This window comes from Myotis nattereri (assembly GCF_964212035.1).
Source record: "Myotis nattereri genome assembly, chromosome: 15".
NCBI lineage: Eukaryota > Metazoa > Chordata > Mammalia > Chiroptera > Vespertilionidae > Myotis > Myotis nattereri.
The window spans coordinates 31422390-31448708 of NC_138090.1; the positions used below are offsets into that span (position 1 = coordinate 31422390).

The window sequence follows — 26319 nt, forward strand, 5'->3', positions numbered from 1 at the left end:
GGAGGGAAAGCCCCGGCCCCCAGGACGTGAGGACTTCTTGCTGGTAAATTCTTGAGGGTGGGTGCCTTAACCTCTGCTGTCCCTGCCCTGTCCCCACTGGGGAGCAGAAAAGAGACTGGCTGAAGCGACATTTCCTGCCTGCTCCACTGGCACTTGGGACTGCAGCTGCCCTGAGACGGTCCATCTTGACGCCGCCCTCTGGCCCTACACAGAGCAATGCAGCTCGCCCAGCCCAACCAGACAGCGTTCCCACAAGCGGGGCCCTGCTTACCTCCCGGTGGGCCTCGCTGGAGATCCTATTGGTGTAGCGCAAAACCTCCAGCTCCATGTCCGTCTTAAAGACCCGGCTTCAGGGAGGGAAAAAACAGAGGGAGAGTCAGTGACTTTCAGCAGGAGCTGGCTGGACCCCTCCAGGGAGACCTGGGGCTGCCACAACCACACAACCTGGGAAGGATCACAGGGCCAGGTCATGCCCAGTTAGGCTGCAAATGGGCTGCCTGGCGGCTGGGTGGGTCACCAAACTGCAGGAGGGAAAGCTACACTAAGCACTGCCCGTCCTCACCTAATGCCAGCCTCAGGTGTGCGAGCGTTTCTAGTTCCAAGATCTGGAAGCTGCTGTGGGCGGTAGAAGAAGCCCAGAGACCCAGTTTCCTCATCCATAAAAATGAGGAAAAATCTACACGGCGAGGCTGTTAGACCTGAATCTTCAGTGTGTGCCTCCCAGGGCTCTGCCCAGCTGGCTGAAGAGGTCTCTCCTTCCCAGCAGCCCAGAAATACCATGTGGGTCAGACCCGCCCGAGACTGGGGCAGGGCGGGAGGGGCGGCATGGGGCAGGAGTGAGTGTGGGAAGAGCGGTCTGCAGAGAGAAGCAGGACGAGGAGCAGACAAGGGGAGACAGCAAGGGAGAGGGTACATGTGGAGGAGGAGGCGCAACCAAGAGACCCTGCTGACCACGAGAGACCCAATGCACTTCCTGCAACTGGACTCCAGGGAGTCCTCACAATAAACTCATATTCATTTGCCCAAATATGGTTAGGTTTCTGGTCTTCGCAATCAATCTCATTCCTAAGTAAGACTCACACGGAGAAGCTAAATAAATGCTTGCTTTCTATCTCCACCATGTCACACAAGCAACCGCAGGTCCGGGCATCGGAGTGGCAGCTGGGCCAGTCATGAGGGGTGGAGTCCTCAGCTATCCCCCATGGCCACCTGCACTCTGACTCAGGGTGACCACCTGCAACAAAGCCACCTCTGCCTCTTTCAAAGGGAACACACTCAAGGTCCTCAAGAGCAGCAGAGCCAGAGAGAAATGGAGCAAAGGCCAACCCCAAGCCCACTGAAGCTTCTTCCAAATGGACCTGCTTTCTTCCTGGAGGGGCAGACACTGAGGCTAAAAGTCTGCTCTTTGCCATCATAAAGGTGCCTGCACCGGGCTGCTGGGAGCACCCCGCCTGGGGAACAGGACGCATGTTCCTGTGCTCCGGAGGGTGAGGGTCCAGAGCCATGGACAGGACTCAGGTGAGCAGCTCGGCTCCTGAGATCCAAACCCACTCACAGGATGACCCAGCAGCCCTGGTGTATTGTTCCCCACTGCTGCCCTGCGCGCACCAGCCGGAGGAACTGGTAAGTGCCTCTCTATTCAGCATAGATCCCTGGTCCATCCTTCCAGCCAACAATTTAGACCTCTAGGCCTTGTGCCCACCTACCCACACAGGCTTAGCCAAACCTCCGTGAGAGTCAAACCAGAGCCCGTGCCTGTCTGTGCTGCTCCAGGACCACAGGGGCTGCAGGGAAATCCTGTCTGGGAGTGGATGGCACAGTAGCTGTCTCCAGCCCCACAGCCTCCACCTGTCCCCAATTCTGCCATGAGCTGCAAGGGGGCATGCAGGAGGCCTACTCTAACATTCTCCACCTTGCTAAGATCTCTCCCCTCCCCAGCTCAGGGTCTCCCTCCCCTTCTCAGAAGATGAATGAGCTCATCTACTCGGAGAACACCGAAGCCAGCAGTTGGGTAGACTTTCACCTCTTATTCAAACAACCAACCCTTCCCCTGCCCCTTCATGCCCTCCTCCCTCCCCTCTCACAAGGGAAGGCCTGTCCTCTCCCAGGTGAGGCTCAGCCCCTCCTCCCACACACACCTGGGCTCAGCTCCCAGCCTCAACCCCTCCATCCACCTGGTCCCTATTACTGAAAGCTCCATGACCACCCGCTTACTTCCTCCTCCTCTCGCCAAGCTTTACCCCCCGCCCCCCACTACCCAGCCACAGTTCTGGAAAGGGAACAGAAACAGTGCTTGCCTTGGGAGAGGAGTGGGAGCAGTTTTTGGCTTACCTGGAACCTCTTCCTCATCTCCTCCCCTCCTCTTCCCTGCCCCTCTTCTCCCTCTGCCCTGCCCCACGCTCTGCCAGCTGCCCTCTCACCCCAGCTGCCAAACCCAGAGGCATCAGTGACTCCAGAGGAAGCGCCTCCCCTGGCACCCCTCCTCCTGTCCCTGACAGGCCCTCCCCTCTCCCAGCTCCTACAGCCCCTCTGGCACAGGTCCCCCAGGCGCCTCCAGCTCAGTGACAGAAACTCCCACCCATCCATGTGCCCCATCTCAATCACAGCTCTGCCAGCCCCTGCTGCTTCAAACTTAACCAACATCCTCCCAGACACCTCCCTCTGGTCTGTTCATTGCTCCCACAGCCAGCTGATGACCACAGACTGTCAATCCACCACCACCACCTCTCAGACCCTCGTTTCTCTCCATCCAGACCTCACTCCCTCCAGCCTGCACAACCTCTCCTGCCTCTGCTGGCCTTCAAGCCTCCAGGCTGTCTGCTCCCCGACAGGGCAGAGCTTTAGAAAATGCAAACCTGACCTTGCTTTTCCTTGCTCAAAACCTTCAGTGCCCTCTAGATGTCCTCAGGATGAAGTTAAAACTACAAGATGACTCCTGAGGCTCTCCAGCCCCCACCCCCGCTCCTCCACAGAGGGCGCCTCTGCCTGGAGCTTGCCAGTGCCTTTTCGGTGACCTTTCATTCTCCAGCTCCCACAGAAAGGCACTTTTCTCAAGGTGGAGGAGGGCTCCCTCCATCCCCCATACAGGCTAAGCGGCTCTCTGTTCCCAGTCCGTCTAGAACAGTGGTTCTCAACCTTGGCTGCACATTAGAATCACCTGAGAATCTTTTTAAAATCCTGATTTCTGGGCCTCATCCTCCGGAAATTGTTTCTTTGTTACTAATGTTGTGGCCCCACCTCATAACAAAGAAACAGAATTTCCGGAGGATGAGGCCCAGAAATCAGAATTTTAAAAAGATTCCCAGGTGGTTCTAATGTGCAGCCAAGGTTGAGAACCACTGGACTCTATAGGAATCCTCCATAAGCAATCACACTTGTAATCTCTTCTTCACTTGAGTCTCCTCCCCAGCGGCAGCCCAGGGCCAGAACCGTGCCTGGCCTAGAGCAGACACAGTTAACTGCTTAGAAATAGTCTCTGGGCATCGCACCAAAGCTGGAAACACCTTCCTTTCAGCAAGGTGATAATGGCCTCCTTTCAAAAGAAAAGGAGGCCTCCCCAGGGGGGTGCACCAGGTCAGTGTGGGAGGTCACTCACGCTGCAGGACGGGGCACAGCAGCCCAGACTCCCACCACCACCGCCTCATCCCCAGCCACAGAGGTCGGAAAGAGCAGCCCCAGGGTTCGACCCCCAGGAGTCCACCTCACAGACCCTCCACTGGCCTCTCCACTGGCCTCTCCCCGCCGCCTGAGCACCGAGCAAGGAGAAGCTCACAGTCAGCCCAGGGAGAAAGGAGGCAGAGTCCAAACCACTCTCTTCCTGGCAGAGATTCAGGCATTTGAGGCCGAGGACCACAGCCCCGCTTCCTCCTCCAATTCCACTTTGGGGAAGATGACAAGCCAGGCCTCTAGCTGATTTTCTCGGGACTGGTTTTCTTTTTCCTTTTTTTTTTCATTTTCTTTTTCTTTAGAGGACTGATTTTCTGGTCATGTTAAAAAAAAAATATCAAATTGAACCAGGGCAAATTATCCCACAAAAGTAGTTCTCCAGAGACTGGGCTGGCCGAGCTCTGGCCTGGCCCATTTAATCCAGGTTTTAAAGGCCCTGAAAATAGCCATCTGCTTGCACAGGCTTTTCCACCGGCCCACAGGGCACTCTGGGCCTGATGTCACCCCCGGCGCCAGGCATACCAGCCTGGCCCAGTATCTCCATGACACAAGCACCGGAAACTTTTCAGATTACTGCAGTGAACAGGGCTTTCCAGCATTCTGCAGTTTCTCCCCATCTTGAGGAGAAAGTCCCTGCCCTGAACCTGATGAGGCAACTTCCATTAGTCCTGAGCACAACAAGGCAAGGGCAGGGGGACTGCACCATGGTCCCGCCCTGCAGGCCCAGTGGCCTCTGGAGTGAGGGATGCTTAGTGTCACACTCAGCCCCAAAGGATGGGCAAGTCACGGTTAGAAATGTGATCTGCAAGGTTTCTATCCCTAAGAGAGGAGAAGGCCACCTCCTCCATGAAGCATCGAGGATCAAGGCTCTAGACAAGACCTCACAGACGCCACCTAAGAGGTCAGACAGCAGGCAGGGGCTCTTCCCCAGCAAGAGGAGGGCCTGCTGTGTGTGGAGACAGGCACTCGTGCACAGCCCCCAGCTCCTGGCCATCCCAGTGAGCATCACCGCTCCCAGGGGCTGCTCAAGTACAAGGCAGCAGGGCCAAGGCTCAGGCCTGAAACGACAAAAACTGGACTAGGCAGAGATTCATTTGTGCAATTAGCCCGCCCCCTCCCCCCTTAAATATTCACAGGTCACAAAGCTGCCTCTGGACATTAAACCCAGGATGAAGACATCAATTAACTGAGGTCTGAATGCTGCACAGAGGAAAACGGTAGCAAGATGAGCTGAAGTATTTCCAAAAATCAGTTTCTAAGCATCAGAGTGCCACAGTGTTCAGCAAAACCCACCGGAAAGGACAGGAATTCCGTCTCTCCTGCAGATGAATGTATGGGGGATGGTTCTGTGGGAGAGGTGGGTGGGAATTCAATTCCACAGGACCCCCAAGACCATTCCTTCCACCCCTAGGGATGCAAAGGGTAAAATTCCAGAACAGCAGCAGGGACAGCAAAGAAAGAGCTGGTTGGAATTACAAATCTCCAAGAGGCTCAATGAATGAGTCTTCTCAGAGAAACCAGAGCCATGAAGTAGTGATGGCTCAGTGCCGCTGTGAGCCCAGCGTGTCTAGGACCAGAGTGGGGCCAGGCAGACGTGGGCCACATGCAGGGGAGGCGCCCAGGACCAGGCCCTGATGTCCCCACAGCCCGGCTCCTGCCTTCTGGCACACCATATCTCAAGTTCTCACTGTGCTTAGGATCCCACTTTCCTTGGGTTTATTAACTTTGGGTTGAATGCCTACTAGTATATGTTTGGAGACAAAAACAGCAAAAAGTATTCTTACTGAAATAGTTTTCACATATGTATCGAGAATCTAGGTCATCACCTGTGTGCCTTTTCTAATTTGGGATGCAGGATCCTGGTGTGCTCTGCCCCTGAACCTCACCATCTCTGGAACACAGAAACGGGGTACAAATAGATCTGTTACCCCACTGCCTGATTAATGCACACAAGACACCTTTGCTCGGTGTAATCACCAGTTCTAAAACCGGCCTATGACTCAATTTCACAGTCTCACTTCAAACCCAAGGAGGCGCACGGCACTTGCTGACATGCTAGCTCTCCTGTGATGCTTCCGGGGGAACTTAACTCAGATTCAAGCACGGTGCTCTCAGACAGTACAAAAGCATCTCCTTTCATTTCCCAGCCTACCTACAGATCAATTTCATCATCTGCAGAACAAGAAAAGAGAAACACAACCTAAATTATGGAAGTGAGATGCCTGCTCTTATTAAGTTTCAACTTTTGACCTCCACATTCAAACTGCAATACCCAGCACAAGAACAGACATTATCAGTTATGATCTCATGTTTGTGGGGAAGAGTATGATTATAGAGGGATTTACAGGAAATCAAAAAGGCGCTGCTTGAGAGAATGGAAAACAATAAAGCAGTCACCAAGAGGAAATGAATGGCACCCAAACAAAATGAGAAAGGAAGCTCGGGAGCATGGGCAGAGGCTGCTCGCTGCCTCCCAGTCAGACAGGCTCCGGGGGATCCCAAAGCCCAGCCCAGTGGCTAAGCAGGAGCTGGGGTGCCTGTTGTGGCAGGAGGCATGGTGCTAGCTGACAGCCCCTGTCCTTCCACCCCCCCTAGTCCATGGCCTCACACAAGACCCGTTTGGGGGCTCTGACAGCCCTGCATGTCCAAGAGTGCACTGAGAGAAAAGCTGGCACACAGATAGGCCCCCGCCCAACAGGTGCTCCTCAGAGCTGCAAGGGCCAGCGCCTGGGCCCAGCTCCTGGCTTTTTCTTGGGCAAATCAAGTGTTTTCTCATCTGTAGCATGGGGATTCTCAGAGAACTACCTTATAACATATACAAAATAGCTCTTTAAATAAGGTGACATGTCAAGGGCTTAGCACAGCGGTTCTCAACCTATGGGTCGTGACCTCTTCGGCGGTTGAACGACCCTTTTACAGGGGTCGCCTAAGACCATCCTGCATATCAGATATTTACATTATGACTCATAACAGTAGCAACGTTAGTTATGAAGTAGCAACGAAAATAATTTTATGGTTGGGTCACAACATGAGGAACTGTATTTAAAGGGCCAGAAGGTTGAGAACCACTGGCTTAGCAGAATACCTTGCACACAGGAAGTCTCTAAAGGTGACAGAACTTATGCTCTCACTGGATTCTTCAGCTACCCAGCAAGGAAAACCACATCTGCTTTGTAGGAGGAAACTGATACTCAGTGCTTTAGACTGAATGTTTGTCTCCCTCCGAAATTCCTGCTGAAATCTAATCTCCTGTGTCTTGCTATAGGAAGCAGGACCCTTGCAAGATGATCAGGGCATGAGAACAGAGCCCTCATGGATGGGGTTGGGTGCCTTTACAAAAGAGGCCCCGGAGGGCTCCCTGTCCCCTCTGCCATGTGAGGACACAGAGAGAAGACGGCCATCTCTGGACCAGGAAGTGGGTCCTCACCAGACACCACGCCAGTCCGCACCTTGATCTTGGACTTCCAGCTTCCAGAACTGGGAGCAATAAATTCCTGTTGTTTACGAGGTGATACTTAGTGAGGGCAGTCCGATGCTCTAAGACACACCCACACTGGGAGTTAGGAGCTCCTCCATCCCCACGTTACAGAAGAAGAGGCTGAGGCCCCTCCCACACTGGGAGTTAGGAACCCCTCCATCCCCATCTTACAAAGGAGGAAGCTGAGGCTCCGAATATTAAGTGACTTTCCAAGCAAAGTAGGCTGGGGTTAGAGGTTGTATTTGCCCGATTGGGTGGTTTATCCGTTACCCCAGACAGCTTCTCTCTACGGGGCCTAGAGACAGACTGTGTTAAAAACATTCAGGACACAGGGGCCCAAAGATACATCAATGAGTCATAATTTAAAGTTCAGAAAAGGCCCCTCTCTCCTGCAAATGAGGGGCCTGCCCCCCTTCCACGGAGACTCCTTCCTTCATGACTAGGAGGGCAATGATCCTGACTGCCGGGCTCGCACTGAGCGTGACTGCAGTCCCTACAGAGGCCAGCACCCACGCAATGAAAACCCACCCCTGCGGCAGTGAGGACGATGTGACATTTCTAAAACGGTTCTACTGCCATCAAATGCCAAATGAGTCCTTTCTGCCGCTGGCTTTAATAAAGTTGGGAGGTATTCTTATGAACGCAGAATCCACTTCAGAGCCTTGGAAATGTCACTAGAATTAAAGTGTGTTTGTTCCAAAGTGATGAACTAATGACTTATCCCTTAGGAGATGCTGGAGCATGCCTTTCAGCCACCGTCTCTAAAGCATCGACCGTAAGCAGCCATGAGGGAACGCCACATGTAGAACGTGAGTGGACTCGGCCCATTCCCGAGTATCCAGGATTTATTCTTCTGTCAACTAGGGGCTAGAGACGAGCCAGGCATTTGTTACTTTATAAAAACAAGAGGTGGCCATGTACTTGAAGAACACAGGCCCCACCCTCAGAATGTGTGGCCATGACAGGCACTGGGCCAGGGCTGCTGACAGCACTAAAGCTGGCAGGCCTGCCTTCCAGCTCCTCCAGGATCAGTAGTGATGCCTGCCAACAGCCCTCCGGTCTTCACCTCCGACCCAATCACTGGCCCCTGACTCAAAATCAACACACGCCACAGAACCTGCCCCTCCTAGCCATCGCCATCTTTAGTCTCCAGCTGTTCAGGACAAAAACCCAGAGTGACTTTCAACTTCCCCCTCACGCAACTGTCACAGTAGATTCCTCTCGGGAGCATTCCCCTTGACTGACGCTTTACCTCTCAACTCTGTCCCACCACCCTCCACTGCCACCTAGAACCTGCAATAGCTTCTTATCTGGCAACCTGTTCCCACCCTTGCCCTACAATTGAGTCTCCAGCCTGAAGCCAAAATGATTTCTTAGAATGCAAACCTGATCCTACCATTCTGCTTAAATATGTCAAAGGTTTTCCTTGGTTCCCATTTCGCTCAAGACGAAGTCAAAGTTGTCACCACAGCCGACCCAGCCCCTGCCCAACTCTCCAACCACCCTCCAAGCACTTGTCCAGTGTGTGGCTCTACGTGGGACACGCAAGGCGATTTCCCTTTCTCATCTCCAGCCTTTGAACAAGTTCTCTCCTCCCCTGCTCCATGTTTCCCCAACTTCACCAACCACAGTGTTCCCAAGCTCCAAGACTAGGTGAGCAAGCCCTCCCAAACAGATGAGGAAAGGTGACCATATGGCCTTAGGATCAGACGTGAGGAGTCTACACACCTCCCAGTCAGGTGATGAGGTGGCAAAGGCCCTGCCTTACTACTCTCCTACATTCAGAGTAAGTGCAGACATGTAGCAAATAAAAACATTTTGGTGCTATCGAAGAGCAACTTGACGGTTAGGAAGAAAACTAACGGCACAGGGTTAGGGTAGGGTTAGGGTTGGAGGGCCACTTCCAGAGTCCACAAAGGCAATGCCCAACCTGAGGAAGCCTGTCCTGCTTTGACCTGCCAGAAACCAGTTATACTGCAGGTAGGGGCTGTCAACATCACCAAGGGAAGAAAGTAGGTATAATAGGATGCCAACTACTCTAGATGCATGACATGAGGAAAACATGTTTACCTTTCTGATCATATGTAAGATATTTATTTTTAGTCTTTTCACTATCTACTTTAACTGAGCTACAAACGGTTGGCTTATTTTTAGTAGGAGCTTCAAAAGACTGAAAATAAAGGAAAAGATAAGTTAAATTTAATTGACATTCAAATGACTCATGCTCTTTCAAAAAAACAACCAACTGACAAACAAACAAAAAACCAAAGAAGACAGAAGACTCTGAGAAAAGACCTGGGAACTGGCTTGTCTGCTGGGCTCTCTGACTTGGAGTAGCAGGAACAGCGGGGTCTCTCACCTTCCTGAGCTGAGCACAATGAACAGTCAAGGTAGCCACAGGTTGTACTTACCATTCCACAATCTCCGGATGAAGAATGGTATTGTTGACATTGAACCTACAGAGGAAAAGCAAATCAAGTTCATTAGTGCAATGGTCTATCATCTCCCAGCAAGAAATACCTCATTCAATACATGACCAAAAGGGGGCCCCAAACTTTAATTTAATGACTCGCTGGCCCATATAAGGCTGCTGTTTATTCCTGCAGCAGACATGTAGTGCAATCAGTTGGGAAACAAGCTGCCATCTTCCATCCTTGCTAGGCAGACAGTTTAGCTTCTTCTACCAAGTATAGCAATACAAGCATAAAGGGTGTCTCAGAAGAAACGGAGAAAGGAGCAGAATATTTGAAAAATATAATGACCCAAAACTTTGCCAATTTAATGAAAAACATTAATCTACACATGCATAAAGCTAAATGAACTCCAAATAGGATAAATTCAAAGAGCTCCACACCTAGACACATCATAATCAAACTGACAAAAGACAAAGAGAGAATCTTAAAAGTAGCAAGAGAAAAGTAATTCATCACATACAGGGAATCTTCAATAAATTGGTGGCTGCTGCCCAGCCAGCATGGCTCAGTGGTTGAGTGTCGACCTATGAACCAGAAGGTCATGGTTCAATTCCTGGTCAGGGCAGATGCTCGGGTTGTGGGCTCAATCCCCAGTAGGGGGCATGCAGGAGGCAGCCGATCAATGATTATCTCTCATCACTAATGTTTCTATCTCTCCCTCTCCCTTCCTCTCTGAAATCAATAAAAATATATATTTTTTAAAAAAAGATTGGTGGCTGCTTTCTTATCAGAAACTACAGAGGTCAGAAGGCAGTGGGATGACATATGCAAAATGCTGAAAGAAAAAACTGTCAACCAAGATTCTATGTTCAGCAAAGCTGTGCTTCAAAAATGAAGCAGAAATTAAAATAGTCTCAGATGAACAAAACCAAGAGAATTCATTGCTAGGAGACCTACCCTACAAGAAATACTAAAGGAAACCTTTCAAAATGTAATGAAAGGATAATAGAGAGTAATATAAGTCAACATGAAGTAAAAAAGAGCACTGGTAAATGTAGTTACATGAACAAGTATAAAGACAGTATAAACGAATTTTTTTTCTTTTTATACCTTTTCTTCTCGTATCTAACTTAAAAGACAACTACATAAAGTAATAATTGTAAATCTGTGTTGATAAGCACAAAATATACAGAGATGTAATCTGTATACAATAAAAGCACAAACGAGGGGAGAAATTGAAGTATACAGGAGCAAAGTTTTATATACTATTGAAATTAAGTTGACATTAATGCAAACTAGATTGTTACTTGTAAGTTTAAGAAGTCATTTGTAATCTCCTGGGTAACAACTGAGAAAATAACTAAAACATACAGAAAAGGAGATGAGAAAGAAATCAAAACCATATACTACCAAAAAATCAAATAAATACAAAAGAAAGTAGCAGCGAAGAAGCTGAGGAACAAAACAACATATGACATACAGAAAAAAATAACAAAGTAGCAGAAGAAAGCCCTTCCTTATCAGTAATTACTTTAGATGTAAATAGATTAGATTATCCCATTAAAAGGCAGGGATTGGCAGAATGGATAAAAATAAATATGAACCGAAGCATTTCCAGGAGAAACTAAGATGGCGGCATAGATAAACACCGGGAAATAGTCGCCTCACACAACAATTGAAAAATATCCCAAAGGACGGAGCAAACATCGTCCAGAACAACAGGAAGGCTGGCTGAGTGTAATTTCTACAACTAGAAGAAAAGAAAAGCACGCTGAGAGCCAGAGGAGCTGCGGAGGCTGAGTGCAGAGGTACGGCGGTGGCTCGCGCACACACGGAAAGGGGGTGGCACCTGAGGACACGGATGTCTTTTTGAATCACAAGCTCCCGACTGCTCTGAACTCCGGTTCCGGGAAGTCTCTGGGGACCCAGGACTCATACGGGGAGAGGCTGCTCTGTCAGGCGGCAGCGGGCGAACTTGAGGGCGGATTTCCCTCAGAGGTGCTTGCAGCCGTTACCCGGACACTGAGACGCGCGACTCCGGGCGCGGAGAATCAGCCATAGCTTCTTTCTCCGCCCTTTTGACTCCCTGAGACCCCGCCCCACCCAGGCTGCTGCAGAGGCTTTTGCATGTGAATGTACCTAACTACAGCCCAGCCAGGCAGACCCGGAACTTCCAAGAGAAGGCCCAAGGCCCCGCAGCGGCTTGCATTGCTTCACAGCTGAGCCTCTTCGTAGTTCCTGCTGTGTGGCCTCAGGCAGGGGCTGAATTAGCACCTCCTTAGATCCAGGAGCCACTGTATCCAGTGGTCAGAGGGGGACCATTCTCCCACTTCAGACACAGCTGCTTCCCACAGCCAATTGGCCTGGAGGTCAATTCCTCCCAGTGATCCTACAACAACCAAGGCACCAAGAGTGCACCAAGAGTGTCCACCCCAGGTAACTGGGGAGGCTGAGCCACTGGGCCCTACAGGACACCTGGCGCGCAGGGCCACTCTATCAACACAGGGAAGCAGCCAAAATGCAGAGACAAAGAAACAGGTCACAATTGGCAGAAACGGAGGAGGCCAGACGACTGGATATAGAGTTCAAGGCCACGTTTATAAGGTTTGTCAAGAATTTTATGGAAACTGCCAATAAATTTAATGAATCCCTCAAGGAGTATAGTGAGACCATGGAGGACATGAAAAAGGACCAACTAGAAATTAAGCATACACTGACTGAAATAAAGAATAATTTACAGAGATCCAACAGCAGACAAGAGGATCCCAAGAATCAAGTCAAAGATTTGAAATACAAAGAAACAAAAAATACCCAACCGAAAAAGAAAAAAGAAAAGAGATTCAAAAAATATGAAGACAGTGTAAGGAACCTCTGGGACAACTTCAAGCGTACCAACATCAGAATTATAGGGGTACCAGAAGGAGAGAGAGGGCAAGATATTGAAAACCTTTTTGAAGAAATAATGACAGAAAACTTCCCCCACCTGGTGAAAGAAATGGACTTACAAGTCCAGGAAGCGCAGAGAACCCCAAACAAAAGGAATCCAAAGAGGACCACACCAAGACACATCATAATTAAAATGCCAAGAGCAAAAGATAAAGAGAGAATCTTAAAAGCAGCAAGAGAAAGACAGTCAGTTACCTACAAGGGTGTACCCATCCGACTGTCAGCTGATTTCTCAACAGAAACCATGCAGGCCAGAAGAGAGTGGCAAGAAATATTCAAAGAGATGAATAGCAAGAACCTGCAACCAAGATTACTTTATCCAGCAAAGCTATCATTCAGAATGGAAGGTCAGATAAAGAGCTTCACGGATAAGAAAAAGCTAAAGGAGTTCATCACCACCAAACCAGCATTAAATGAAATGCTGAAAGGTATTCTTTAAGAAGAGGAAGAAGAAAAAGGAACTCTTACCATTTGCCACAGCATGGATGGAACTGGAGAGCGGATAAATACCACAAGATCTCACTTATTTGTGGAATATAATGAACAACATAAACTGATGAACAAGGACTGATCCAGAGACAGAGAGGCTTTGATTGGACTGTCGGGCCTTGGAGGGAAGGTAGGGGAGGGTGGGGGCAAGGGGGAAAGATCAACCAAAGGACTTATATGCAAGCATATAGGCCTAACCAATGGACACGGACAACGGGGGGGGGGGGGGGTGAGGGGATGAGCGGGGGGGGGGGTAGAGGGTACACATATGTAATATCTTAATCAATAAAAAATATTAAAAAAAAATAAAAAAATAAATATGAACCAACTACATGCTCTAAAGAGACACATTTTATTATCCCCCTCCCCCCAATATATGGCTTCTTACTGCATCTTTAAAATATCACAGATAAGTCTGAGGAATCATCACCTTGCTATTTCTATAGCTAGACAACTTAGATCTCTATATTCATCAGACTGCTGAACTGTTCCTTTTTCAGAAACATAGATACCATCCCAAAATTTTCTGATATCCTTTTTTAATTGTTCTGGCTTGCTAAATCAAAGCAGCTGAATTTGATACAAGTTCAATGTCATTTCCTTCAAGAATTAACTCATCTTCTGGGCTTAACATACTAAACAAGAAACACCTAACCTCATCCAAACCCTGTAGATGTATTTTTTGCCCAAGAAATTTCTGATTTCAACAAAAGAACCAATCTCCGGAATAATCATGTTAATGGGGACGTGGATGCACACGGACCTCATCTTGTACCAGAAACCCAGTATAACACCATTGGTAATGCTCTGTACATGACTGCAGATAGTGCACGGTAGCCATTCTACTTCACCATTTGTCAACACAGAGCCTCTTCTTTTTCATTCCAGGGAGGCTGAGTTCTGCACTGACATGATTGAAGTCCCTCTGAAGGGTGCCTCAGGACCCTTTACAATAACTGTGTGTCCCCCCTTCAGAGTGATGTCCACGTTTTCTGAAATGTCGACAGTCTGCTAATAATGATCTTCATCCTCACAGTAGATGCGGTAAAGAGCTAAAGAGGCTATAGATTCAAAGACAAATCAGTGAAAGGATGGGAAAAAATATACATATGGTCCCCAAATTTCAATGGTTTGACATGATTTTTCGACTTTATGACAGTGTGAAAGCAATAAGCATTCAGTAGAAACTGTATTTCAAATTCTGAATGTTGATCTTTTCCCAGGCTACTGACACGCAGTACAATATCTCTCATGATGCTGGGCATTGGTAGTGTGTCACAGCTCCTAGTCAGCCACATGATCACAAGGGTAAACAATTGATACTCGACAGTGTACTGTGTTGCCATTGTATTTTGGAAATTGTGTTTTGTGGTTTTGCCCCCCATCATGTCTACAAAACCCACATCTGTGTCTACTGCTTCCTGGTGAGAAGAAAGGGAGAAAGGCAATTACTTTTTGAGATAAAACTCAAGACAACTGCCCAATTTTAGGCTAATGTAAGTGGTCTGAGCACATTTAAGATAGGCTAAGCTACCAGTATGTTGTTCAGTAGGTTAGTGTATTAGATGTATTTTCAACTTATACTGGTTTACCAGGATTTAACCCCATTGTAAGTCAAGTTGCATCTGTATCATGCAAACAGAAACCAAAAAAGACATCAGACAAAATAAGCCTTTTACTACACACAATGAAAGAACATTTATATTGATAAAATGGAAAATTCATGAAGTAGATATAATAATTATAAACATATATGCACCTAACAACATCTCTCCAAGATAGATGAATTAAAACTTGACAGAAATGAATGAAAAATGGATAATTTATAATACTTGGAGACTTTAATACTTTGTGGTAATGAATAGAACAACTAGATAGAAGATCAACAAGGAAACAGAAGACTTGAACAACATTATAAACCAATTAGTCCTAACAGACTATCCAAAAGCATAATCCATTTTCTCAAGTGCTCATGGAACATTCTCCAGAACAGACCATATGTTAGGCCATAAAGTAACTCCCAACAAAATTAAAAGGATTGAAATCATACTAAGTATGTCCTCCGACCACACTGGAATGAAATTAGAAATCAATAACAGAAGGAAAATTTACAGGTATGTGAGAATCAAATGATACACTCCTAAATGTGGACCAATAAATAGGTCAATGAAGAAATCACAAAGGGAACTAAAAATACTATGAAACAAATGGAAACAAAAATACAACATACCAAAATGTATAATTAGTAGCTAACACAGTGGTTAGAGAGAAATTTATAGTTGTAAATGCCTACATTAAAAAGGAAGAAAGTTATCTAAAATCAATGACCTAGCCTTCTATCTTAAGAAACTAAAAAAGAACAAACTAAACCCAACACAAGACAAAAAAAACAAAATAATAAAGATTAGAGCAAAAGTAGAGTAGAGAATAGAAAAACCAACAGAGAAAATAAAAAGTTGGTTCATTGAAAAAGATCAACAAAACTGACAAAGAAACAAAGAGAAGGCTCAAATTATGGAAATAAGTAATAAAAGAGGGTATACTACGACTAACTTAACTGACAGAAGAAATAAAAAAAAATCTAAATAGACCTATACCAGGTAAAGAGAATGAATTAGTAATTAAAAAGTCTCACAGCCCAGCCGGCGTGGCTCAGTGTTTGAGTGTTGACCTATGAAACAGGAGATCATGGTTCAATTCCTGGTCAGGGCACATGCCCGGGTTGTGGGCTCAATCCCCACTGGGAGGGGGGTGGTGTGCAGGAGGCAGCTAATCAATGATTTTCATCATTGGTATTTGTATCTCTCTCCCTCTCCCTTCCTCTCTGAAATCAATACTATATATATATATATATATATATATATATATATATATATATATATATGTAACAAACAACAAAAACTCAATGAACTGGGAAGAGAAGGGAACTTCTGCAACCTGATTAAAGTGTACCTACAAAAAACTCACAGCTAATATCATACTTGATGGTCAAAGACTTAAAGCTCTCCCCTAAAATGAGGAATAGGGCAAGATGTCCTCTGTCTCCATTTCTATTAAATACTTTATTAGGTATTCTAGCCAGGGCAATCAGGCAAGAAAACGAAATAAAGGGTATTAAGACTGGACAGAAAGAAGTTAAACTATTTCTGTAGATATGATCTTAGAAAATCTAAGCAATACAAACACACACACACACATACACCATAAAAACCACCTATTAAAGCTAGTTAACAAGTTCATCAAGTTTACAAGATAGATGATCAACATTAACACATTGTTTGTGGGTAGTTTTTATCGCACGCTAACAGGTGGCGCGGGCCATTTTTGCTAATTTTTTGTGCAAATGGCAACGTTCAGTAAAATTACGATAACTTTAGTTTACGTATTTATATGTTACCCGCATTCTACCGCTAGTCTATAAAAAACGTATTAATACGTGTCCCACGCTCTACTACACTGGTAGAACGTATAAATACGTAAAACGTGTAAACATGTTTCCCGCATACAATGTGTTAAAAATCAGTTATATTTCTATAAACTAGCAATAAATAATCTGGAAATGAAATTAAGAAAACAATTCCATTTACAATAGCATAAAAATTTGTTACTTAGGAATAAATTTAACAAAGAAGTTCAAGACTCATACACTAAATTGTGAACCATTCAAAAAATTAAAGAAGGTCTAAATAAATGGAAAAGCATCCCATATTCATGGATTGGAGGAATTAATTTTTTTAATGATGACAATACCCTCCAAATTGATCTACAGATTTAATGCAATTCCTACCAAAATCTCAGCTCACTTTTTTACAAAAATTGAAAAACTGATCCTAAAATTTATGTGGAAACTCAAGGGGCCAAAAATAACCAAAATAATCTTGAAAAAGAGAAATAAAGTTGGAGAATTTGCACTTTCTGACTTAAAAACTTACTGTAAAGCTTAACTATAAAGCTTTATTAACTATAAAGACAGGGTGGTACTAGCACCATACATAGTTATTACAATATTATTGACTATATTCCCTATGCATTTTTAAGTGTACAGTTCAATGGCATTAAGTACATTCACGCTGTTGTACAACAAACACCAGTGCAACCATCACCACTATCCTTCTCCAGAACTTTTCCCACATCTCATACTGAAACTCTGTACCCATTAAACACCAACACCCCATTCCTCATTCCCCCCAGCTGCTGGTAACCACTGTTCCATTGTATGTCTCTATGAACTTGACTATTTCATGTCAGTGGAATTATATAACATTTGATCTTGGTCAATTGATTTTTGACAAGGTTACCAAGAAAATGCAATAGGGGAAAAGACCATCTTTTAAACAAATGTTGCTGAAACAACTGGATATCCACACAAAAAGGAATGAAACTGGATCACTACCTCATATTATATACAAAAAGTAAATCCAACTAGACCAAAGTCCTGAATGTAGTAAGAGCTAAAACTATAAAACTCTTAAGAAAAAAACATGGGTATAAATCTTTATAGCCTTGTATTAGGCAACAGTTTCTTAGACAATGACACCTAATGTACAATTAGCTGAAGAAAAAGAGATAAACTGAACTTCATAAAACCTTGTGTGACACAGGACATGTCAAGAAAGTGAAAAAACAATGCATAGAATGAAAGAAATTTTTCACAAACTGTGCAGGTGTAGTATCCAGAACATATACAGAACTTTTATGATCTATATATATAAAAGGCAAATATGCTATGTGTCCGACCATTTGACCGTTCAACTGGTAGCTATGACACGCACTGACCACCAGGGGTCAGATGCTCAATGCACAGGCATGGAAACATGGAACAGACTGATGAATCTCAGAGGGAAGCGGGGAGAGGGTAGGGTAGGAAGAGATTAACCAAAGATCTTATATGCATACTAGAGGTTCGGTACACCAGTGGGGTCCCTCGGCCTAGCCTGAGCCCTCGCGCAATCTGGAACCCCTCGGGGGATGTTGGACTACTGTTTTTGGCCCCATCCCCACAGGCCAGGCTGAGGGATCCCCCCTGCAGGGATCAGGCCGAAACCTGCTCTCCAACATCCCCCGAGGAATCCCAGATTGTGAGAGGGCGCAGGCCAGGCCGAGGGACCTCACCTGTGTACGAATCTGGGCCTTTAGTACAACAATAAAATTACAACACAATTTAAAAATGGGTAAAGGATCTAAATAGACATTTCTCTAAAGGAGATATGCATATGGCAAATAAGTACAAGAAAAGATGCTCATTGTTAGCTATCAGGAAAACACAAAAACCATGAGATACTACTGCACAGCCACTTACATGGCTACAATAAAAAAGAAAGATAATAACAAGTGTTGGTGAGGGAATGTAAGCTAGTTTAACAATTCCTCAACAAATTTAACACAGAGTCACCATAAGTCTCAGAAATTCCATTCCTAGGAATATATACAAAGGAATTGAATGCATTGTATATCAATGTCCACAGCAGCATTATTCTTAACAGCTAAAAGGTGGAAGCAACCAAGAGTTCACCAACTGATAAACATTCAAACATAATATGGTATATATCTATAGACTAGAATATTTTTTCAGCTATAAAAATGAGCAAAACTGATTCATGCTACGACATGAATGAACTCTGAAAACATGCTAAATGAAAGAAGCCAGATACAAAGGCCACATATTGCACGATTCCATTTTTATCAAATGCTAGAGTAGGCAAATCCATGGAGACAGAAAGTAGCTTAGTGGTTGCTAGGGGAATGGGAAATGACTTCCTAGTGGGCAGGATTTCTTTTTGGATGATGAAAATATTCTAAAATTGATTGTGATGATAACTGCACAAATCCGTAAATATACAGAAGCCATTTAACTGTACACTTTAACAGGTCAATTGTAATGTATGTAAACTGTATCCCAATAAAGCTGTTCTTTTAAACTTATGAATTACGTACATAATGAATCTTACATGTACATTTTATTTCAATAAAGTCCATTTATAAAATTGACAGAATGAGAAAAGAAATAAATTCATAAAGCACAGTTTGACATTTTCTCATACCTCTTGTGGTGATAGAACAAGCAGAGAAATTAAGAAAGATGCAGAAAATATGAATAATTACAATTAATCAACCTGACTTAACTGACATATACAGAGCACTACAGCTAACAACATGCTCTCTTCAAGTACCCAAGAAACATTTATCTTAATGATTATATGCTGGAAATTTTAATAAACTTCAAAGTATTAAAATCCTGAACATGTTTACCAATTACAGTAGAATTAAACTAGAAACCAGTAACAAAAAGAATAAAAAATCCCAAATTGTTTGGAAATTAAGCCACTGTTCAAAGAAGAAATAATGGAATTAGAAAATAAAAACATAAAATATAACCAGTGAGATGCAACTAAAACAGTGCTTAGAGGAAAATGTATAGCTCTGAATGGATTTAGTGGAAAAGAACACTGGAAACCATGATCTAAGTTCCCATCATAAGAATGTCCCTTTCTTCTTTCTCAAGAAGCTAAAGAACAAATAAACCTAAAGAAATGAGAAGAAAATTAAAAAGAACAGAAATTAATGAAATAAAAAGCAAATATACAGTAAAGACAAATCTATAAAGCCAAAAGTTGTTTTTTGCTGGGATGAACATTATTGAAAAGGGGGCCTCAGGAGAGAGAAGGATCAGATCGGCATATCCCTGACACCGTCCTGTGCAATCTGCAGCTCAAGCTATCAGGAGACAGCTGGGAGCGCACGAAATGTGACAGGCCTCAGCAGAGAGCGCTTGGCAAGCCCTCAACCCCCTGCGTCCTCAGCCCTGTGACTTCTCGGGTCAGGATATCACACACAGGGCATGCAGGCTATGACCAACCAGGGACTCTCCACGGCCTCGTTACTGGTGTTTAAAAACAACGATCTACTGCCATGTTGTGAGGCTGTCACACCCACTCCTGGCCAAGCCCGATGAGAACGCTTAGGGACAGGGGAGAAAAGAGAGAAGGGGTATGGGCGGGTAGATGGCCAAAGCTTTTGGATTCCTAATAAGCATGTAAGACTACTTAATTCAAAGTCAACCAAAACGTTGTAGAATCAAAGCCCTACTTGTGAAATATCAGAGAACACAGGCAGCCAACATGTCTCAGCGTGAAGAACAGAGAGAGCAGCAGATGACATAAATCAAGACGACAACACAGACTCTGCCTCCCATTTCGCCAAATGTCACTTTGACATTAGGAAAAACAATGGCCTATCTCCTCAACAGCCAAACGCACCAGTAAAATTTCGCTGTACAAATGTACGTGCGTATACACACATCCACCCACATACCCCCAAGCAGCAAAGTGACCCAGCACATAAACAGCTAACATGACAGACAAGATGAACTCACACAAAGGCAGTATACTTAGAGAAGAGGCCACACAGACACACACAGATGTGTATACAACAGACACACACTCAGAGACACACAAATGCACACAGGTGTATATTCACAAACACAAACACATACATGCACACAGACTCAGGCACATACACTCAAGAGACATGGATACACGCCCAGACGCACACACCCAGACATATACTTAGACTAACACACAAAGATCCACACCCAGATATATACACGTGCAGAAACACATAAACTCACACAAATGCACACACAGAAACAAAACACCAAGACAGAGAAACACACTCAGACACACACAGAAGGGTTCAAAAAACATTCACCACAATGCTGACAGGCTTTAAGTCAGGGCTATGAAATTCAGATATTCCTTGCTTTTGCCACTGTGCTAGTTAGCATTTTCTATGATGAGCATGTAATTGTGTAAAAAAACCACACAAACCCACCAGTGCCTGAGCGGGTGGGGTGGGGTGGGGGGCGTGTCCTAGCACAGGCTAATTCCCTGGTGGGCTCCACCTGCAGGCTGGGTGATGCAGGGTAAGTAGCCTGGACTCACACACCCCTGCCCCAGCTGCCGGCCTCCTCCTACCATTTCTAACCAAGGAGGACAGCGAGGCCTGCCTGGAAAGCCGGCCCTGGAAAAGCCCCCACTCCCGCCCCTCCTAGGGGCTGAGGCAGGTTCTTGTCCCTGCAGGATCTCTCTCATGGAGAGTCCAAGGGCCGTAACTAGAAGCCCAATCCCAAATACTAACTTGATACACAAGTTAACAGTAACCAGAAAGCCAAGGTCCCCACGCCACAGACCAGTATTTTGCTGTAATTGCCAAGTTTTAATAATGTCCCTCTACTTCATGGTTTGTAAAATTCACATCTTTAAATATTAATATTCCTGAAATAATAATAATCCCCAAATCCACCAATTTCATATTTAACTGCTATTTAATGGAATTAATTTGTAACTGATGGTCTTCAAATATGCAAAGCAATTTAAGTAAATGCCAAAAGATAAGAAATAAGTAGATCCTGACTAAGCAACTGATGTCAAGTATCAACCATATTCCTGTCGGGCAACAGTATGAAACAGAGCCCTCTGTACCTCACGCCCCACCCCACCCCTGGCTCCTGGGCACACCCTCGGCCTGGTTTCAGGGGAGCTCTCCTGTCAGGAACGTTCCCCATTAAGCTATATGAATGTGATGTATGAGTGACCCTTGGCTAAGGCCACCTGGGTCCCCACAGACCTCCCCTTTCCCAGTCAGCATCTCTCTCAGAACAATCGGCTCGAAAGTCCACTTCCTCAGGCGGACACAGATCTAGCAAGTCTGACTTTGCCCCCAGGCTGCAGGGCCAACCCTTCAGGCAGCTGTGGTGGCCAAAGCCCACAGGAAGAAGCCTCGTGTCCTCCTGACTGCAGAGCTGTCCCTCCATCTCAGCCGCGCCTCACCCAGCCCCAGCCCAGCCCGGCCATGCCCTTACCAGGACCTGACCATGAGCCTGACCCCATCCTCTGGCCACAGCCCACAGAGGAGCCTGCTCCTTCCACACCTCCTGCAGGAACTGTCCCTGCTCCAATCCAGCCATACATGGGAGCCAGGGCCTGGGCCAGAGCCCAAACTCAGCCAGAGGCCTGGCAGACCATCCCCACCTCTCCCTTAACCCTGGCTCCCCAGGGAGGACAAAGCCACATCCCTAGAGTCTAGGGAGCCCAGGCCATGGGGAGACCCCAGTGCACATCCACCATCCCTACCCCATCTCTGCCTCCCTGTTCCCCTTGCTCCTGGTCCTCTACCAACTCCACCACTGCCAGACCTGGCACACTCCCGGCTGCGGGCAGCAGGCCTGGCCCTGATCTGGGAAGCGGGAGGGAGCTCTGAGGTCTCCCAGGACCAAACCCACAGCCCTACCAACACTGAGCCCCAGTGTGACAGACTTGAGCGGCCAACCCCGAGAAGCCACACTTGGAGGGGTCACGGGCTGCTCGCCCAGCTGGAGTAGGACCCAGAGGATTGGGCATAAGTGGATGGTGAGACCATTGTTCTGCCAAGCTCCCTCCTCTCCCAGGCCAAAGGATGAAGGCAGCCTGGGACGGCCATCAGCACAAACTGAGAGGGCAAACCTGAACTTCTGCTAAAGCAGGTCAATCAGGATCCAAGATGGGCTGTGTTGCAGGAAAGTTCAAAAGGGCCACACCCCACCATTCCAGGAATAAGGCACTTCATTAGGGCAGCAAGAAGCACCGGTGATAAAAAGCAGTTGAGCACTAGAAAGTAGGACAACAGCAAGATTCCTCTTGCTTAGGAATCAGGCTATAATTATCCCCACCAACAGCTGGAGCTGCTGAGGGCAGACAGGTGAGCTCCACTGAACTGCAGTGGCCCTGAAGGACAAGAGCCTCCCCAGGCTGGCACTGAGGCCAGGAAGTGGCAGAGTCAAGGTGCCAACAGCCAGTGTGGGTGGAAGGCAGGGGGCTGGGCTGTACTAGGTCCCAGGAAAACATATGTGACTGCAGGGAAGGCACTGTGGGCGGCTGGAGGCAGAGGCTGGGCCGGGGTCAGTGCCCATGGGCGTGTAGTGGGGTGAACTACACTGCACAGTAGGATGGGAGGCCCAGAGGGAGGCATAGGGGACAAGCCCCCAGGGGACAGGAGGGGAGGGAGAACCACAAGCAGGCCAAAGGACCCCAAAGCAGAGAGACACACAGGAAGGCTCTCACATGCAATACATCAGCCAGGCCAGGACACTGAGCCCCACTCATGGGTATGGTAAGGAATGCCATGCTCAGCAGTGAGGGGCCTGGGGAGCACCTCATTGTCAGCCCCCCTCTGGACAGGATCATGGGTTGGAGAGGGACCCCCCAGCTCCTGGGGGGAAATGTGCAAAGTTAGAGCAGCCCCTGGTTCTCTAAAAAGCCTCCCAAATGCTGACCATGTCGGTGGTGCTGACCAACTACAGGATCCTCTGGGCTCTTGGCAGGGGCTGCAGAGACTCGGGGAGGAACAGGAAACAGAAGCTGGGGTCTGCTCATGGAGGGAGAGGTTGGGTTCACAGTGGGACGACTGCCAGGGGGGTAAGGATGACAGTGATAATGTCCCTGAGCCTCCACCGCAACCCACCTCTCTCTGGGAAACCTTAGGGAGCAGCCAGCAGTGCTCCGCTCTCAGGGGCTACATCCTGAGCTCCCCCAAGAACCAGGCCTGCCACACCACCCACCAGACCTGTTCTGTGGTGCTGAGCAGGCATTATCTGCAGCAGAAACCTCTGGAGGGCAAGCAAAGACACACAGCCCGAAGCCCCACAGCTCACCCACACCCAGAGTTTTGTAATCAGCCATCCTCAAGTCTCCCTGGCCCACTGCACAGAGAGACTGATACGCGGCTCAGAGGGGCAACGGGACTTGATGGGGTCTGCTCACGAGTGACCATTTACCGAACACCAGCTCCACGCTAGGCGCCAGATGAGTGGATCTCATTTTATCCCGACAGGTCTAAGCATGCCACAAATGGCGAAGCCAAGGCTCAGAGGACAATTTCTGCTAAGGTCACAGAGCTGGCCAGCAAGGGGCCATCAGGGCTCCCTCCTCCTAGCTCAGGGCCCTCCCTGCACAGCAGAGAATGAAGCAGAGGCTGGAGGGGCCGGCCCATGGGACCACAGAGCCATCCCTGGTGTAGGTGGAGGCAGGTGAGCAGGACGCTGAGCACCGGCGCCTGGCAGTGCTGGAGTGACCAGAGGAGGCCTGACTTAGGACAGGCGGCAGCGGGTTATGCCCTGCGACACACACGCCCTCCAAGGCCCTAGGAAAGACAGCATCTCCATGGCCAGCATTTCAACGAGCTGAGCTAATTGCTGCCAGCGTGGGAGATATGGCTGCTCTGGGAAAACTCCCAAGAGGATGCGGAGATTTGAGCGATGAAAAGAAGCAAACCTGACACCTGCTCCCCCTGCCCCATCTCTCTTATGTGGGGGGAGGGAGGGGAGTCTTGCATATTTATGAGCTCATAATCCTTCCTAATCACCCAGACATCACACATACACACAAATTCCCGTGGCTCAGGCTCATACATAATTATAAGGCACCTCCTCTGTCATTGCCTCAGTCCACCAAAGGACGACCGAGGACGCGGCAGTGCAGTGTGGTGGGGGAGGGGCTGTGATCAAGGCACAGCAGCCGGGAGGAGCAGGTGCGCACCCCAAGGGCTTGTCTGCTGTAGCCTTGGGCTAGCAACACAGACCCCACAGACCCCCAGGGCCAGCCCACCCCAGCCCAGAGACCCGGCACCTCCGTGCTCACAGCGTGAGAGTGGTGAGGAGGGTGAGGTGCTGCACTGTGTGCCTAAAAGCTGCCCTCCTGCCTGGAGCGACCTAGAAGGGGAAACAGGGTTTGGGGACGAGGCCTGGAGCTCGAATGAGGCGTGAGGGCAGGTAAGGGGGTCCAGACCCAGGGCGAGGGCAGCAGGAGACGTGGGGGAGTGATTGCCAGCCGGACTGGGAGAAGTTAGAGGCCAGTAGTGAGGAAAGCGGGCGGATAAGAACAAAGACCACGAGCTCAGAGCAGATCCTAGAGCAGTGATGGCGAGCCTTTTGAGCTCGGCCTGTCAGCATTTTGAAAAACCTTAACTTAACTCTGGTGCCGTGTCACATATAGAAATTTTTTAATATTTGCAACCATAGTAAAACAAAGACTTATATTTTTGATATTTATTTTATATATTTAAATGCCATTTAACAAAGAAAAATCAACCAAAAAAATGAGTTCACGTGTCACCTCTGACACGCGTGTCATAGGTTCACCATCACTGCCCTAGAGGGAAAGCAGGTGCACAAGTGGGGGCCTGCCTGTGCGTACACCGTGGCCAGGGCTCTACACCGCGGCCAGGGCTCTACACCGCGGCCAGGGCTCTATACCACGGCCAGTGCTCCCCAGGCACTCAGCGGGCCTGCACTCTCACTATAGAGCTCAACAGAGAAGAGCATCTGTTCCTTAAAGTAAAAGTTGAAGTGAGTTTAGGCAAATTATTTTCTAAGCATTTCCTCAAAGTGTCCAGTCTGACCCCCTTGGGCCTCCTCCTGTTTGTGTATTTCGTGTCTAGTTTGTAGACTGGTAAGGGCCTGCTGGCGAAGATGTGAGCTGTGGAGGATGGAGGAAGTAGTTCCCGGCCCCAGGACTCACTTGCTGATGCCCTCGAAGGAGGCCTCCCTGCAGACACTGCCGCTGTCGGTGTTGACGCCACGCTGGGGAGAGAGAGAGAGAGTGAGGGCACAGATGCGTCACACAGGGCTGCGTGGCACCCCACAGCCTGCACTGGAGGCCTGCCTCCTCCAGCCAGGCTCAGAACCAGGCTCAGACTAGGGAAGAACTGGAGCTCGCACCCCAGCCTGGTGAAGCCATTCCTCCCTGCATTTCAGGTTAACACCAAGCCGGACCCCGACCCAAGGCAGGCCCTCCTTCTGCAGCATCTTGAAAAGCAGAGAAAACAGGCCTCCTCTGTCAGCGCTCTTTGCAGACACCAGTTCAGGCCGCTCAGCTGAGGGGGGTGGGTGGGAAGAGCAGGGACTAAGACCACCCTCTACCCCAACCTGCTCTCCCATGCTAGCCCCATCTCAGGCACACACGCACACCAATGCTCCCCACTGACTGTGCTAAGAGCACTGTCGAATCCAGCCCTTCCAGAGATGCTGGTACAGTCCTCTCCTTTCCCTCGCTGTGAGGACACTCCAAGTGGAACTTGGACAGGAGCAAAGACAAAACAAAAGACTTAGAGAAACGTGCCATCCCTGGAGAGGCAGGTCAGTGTCTAATGGATCCCTCCAATGAAACACACTGGACCATCCGACCACAGTCATCTAACACAACCTTCCTTCTCAGCCATCCAGACAGCAGAGCGGGAAAGAGAGACCCCAGGAAGTGCTACCAAAAATAACCAAGAAAAGCTATTTCTGTAAAA

At 47.6% G+C, this 26319-nt stretch overlaps 1 protein-coding gene across 3 annotated transcripts in view; it reads right to left on the minus strand.

Annotated features, from left to right (window-relative positions):
* PEPD (peptidase D) overlaps positions 1 to 26319 on the minus strand; it is a 117643-nt gene that overhangs the window by 65543 nt on the left and 25781 nt on the right. For all 3 annotated transcript variants that reach the window (XM_081107870.1, XM_081107872.1, XM_081107871.1), the window contains 3 exons: positions 25545 to 25606; positions 9556 to 9600; positions 272 to 347 (listed from right to left, as the gene is read on the minus strand). In XM_081107870.1, coding sequence (XP_080963996.1) covers positions 272 to 347; positions 9556 to 9600; positions 25545 to 25606 — 183 coding nt within the window. The remainder of the gene's footprint in view (positions 1 to 271; positions 348 to 9555; positions 9601 to 25544; positions 25607 to 26319) is intronic.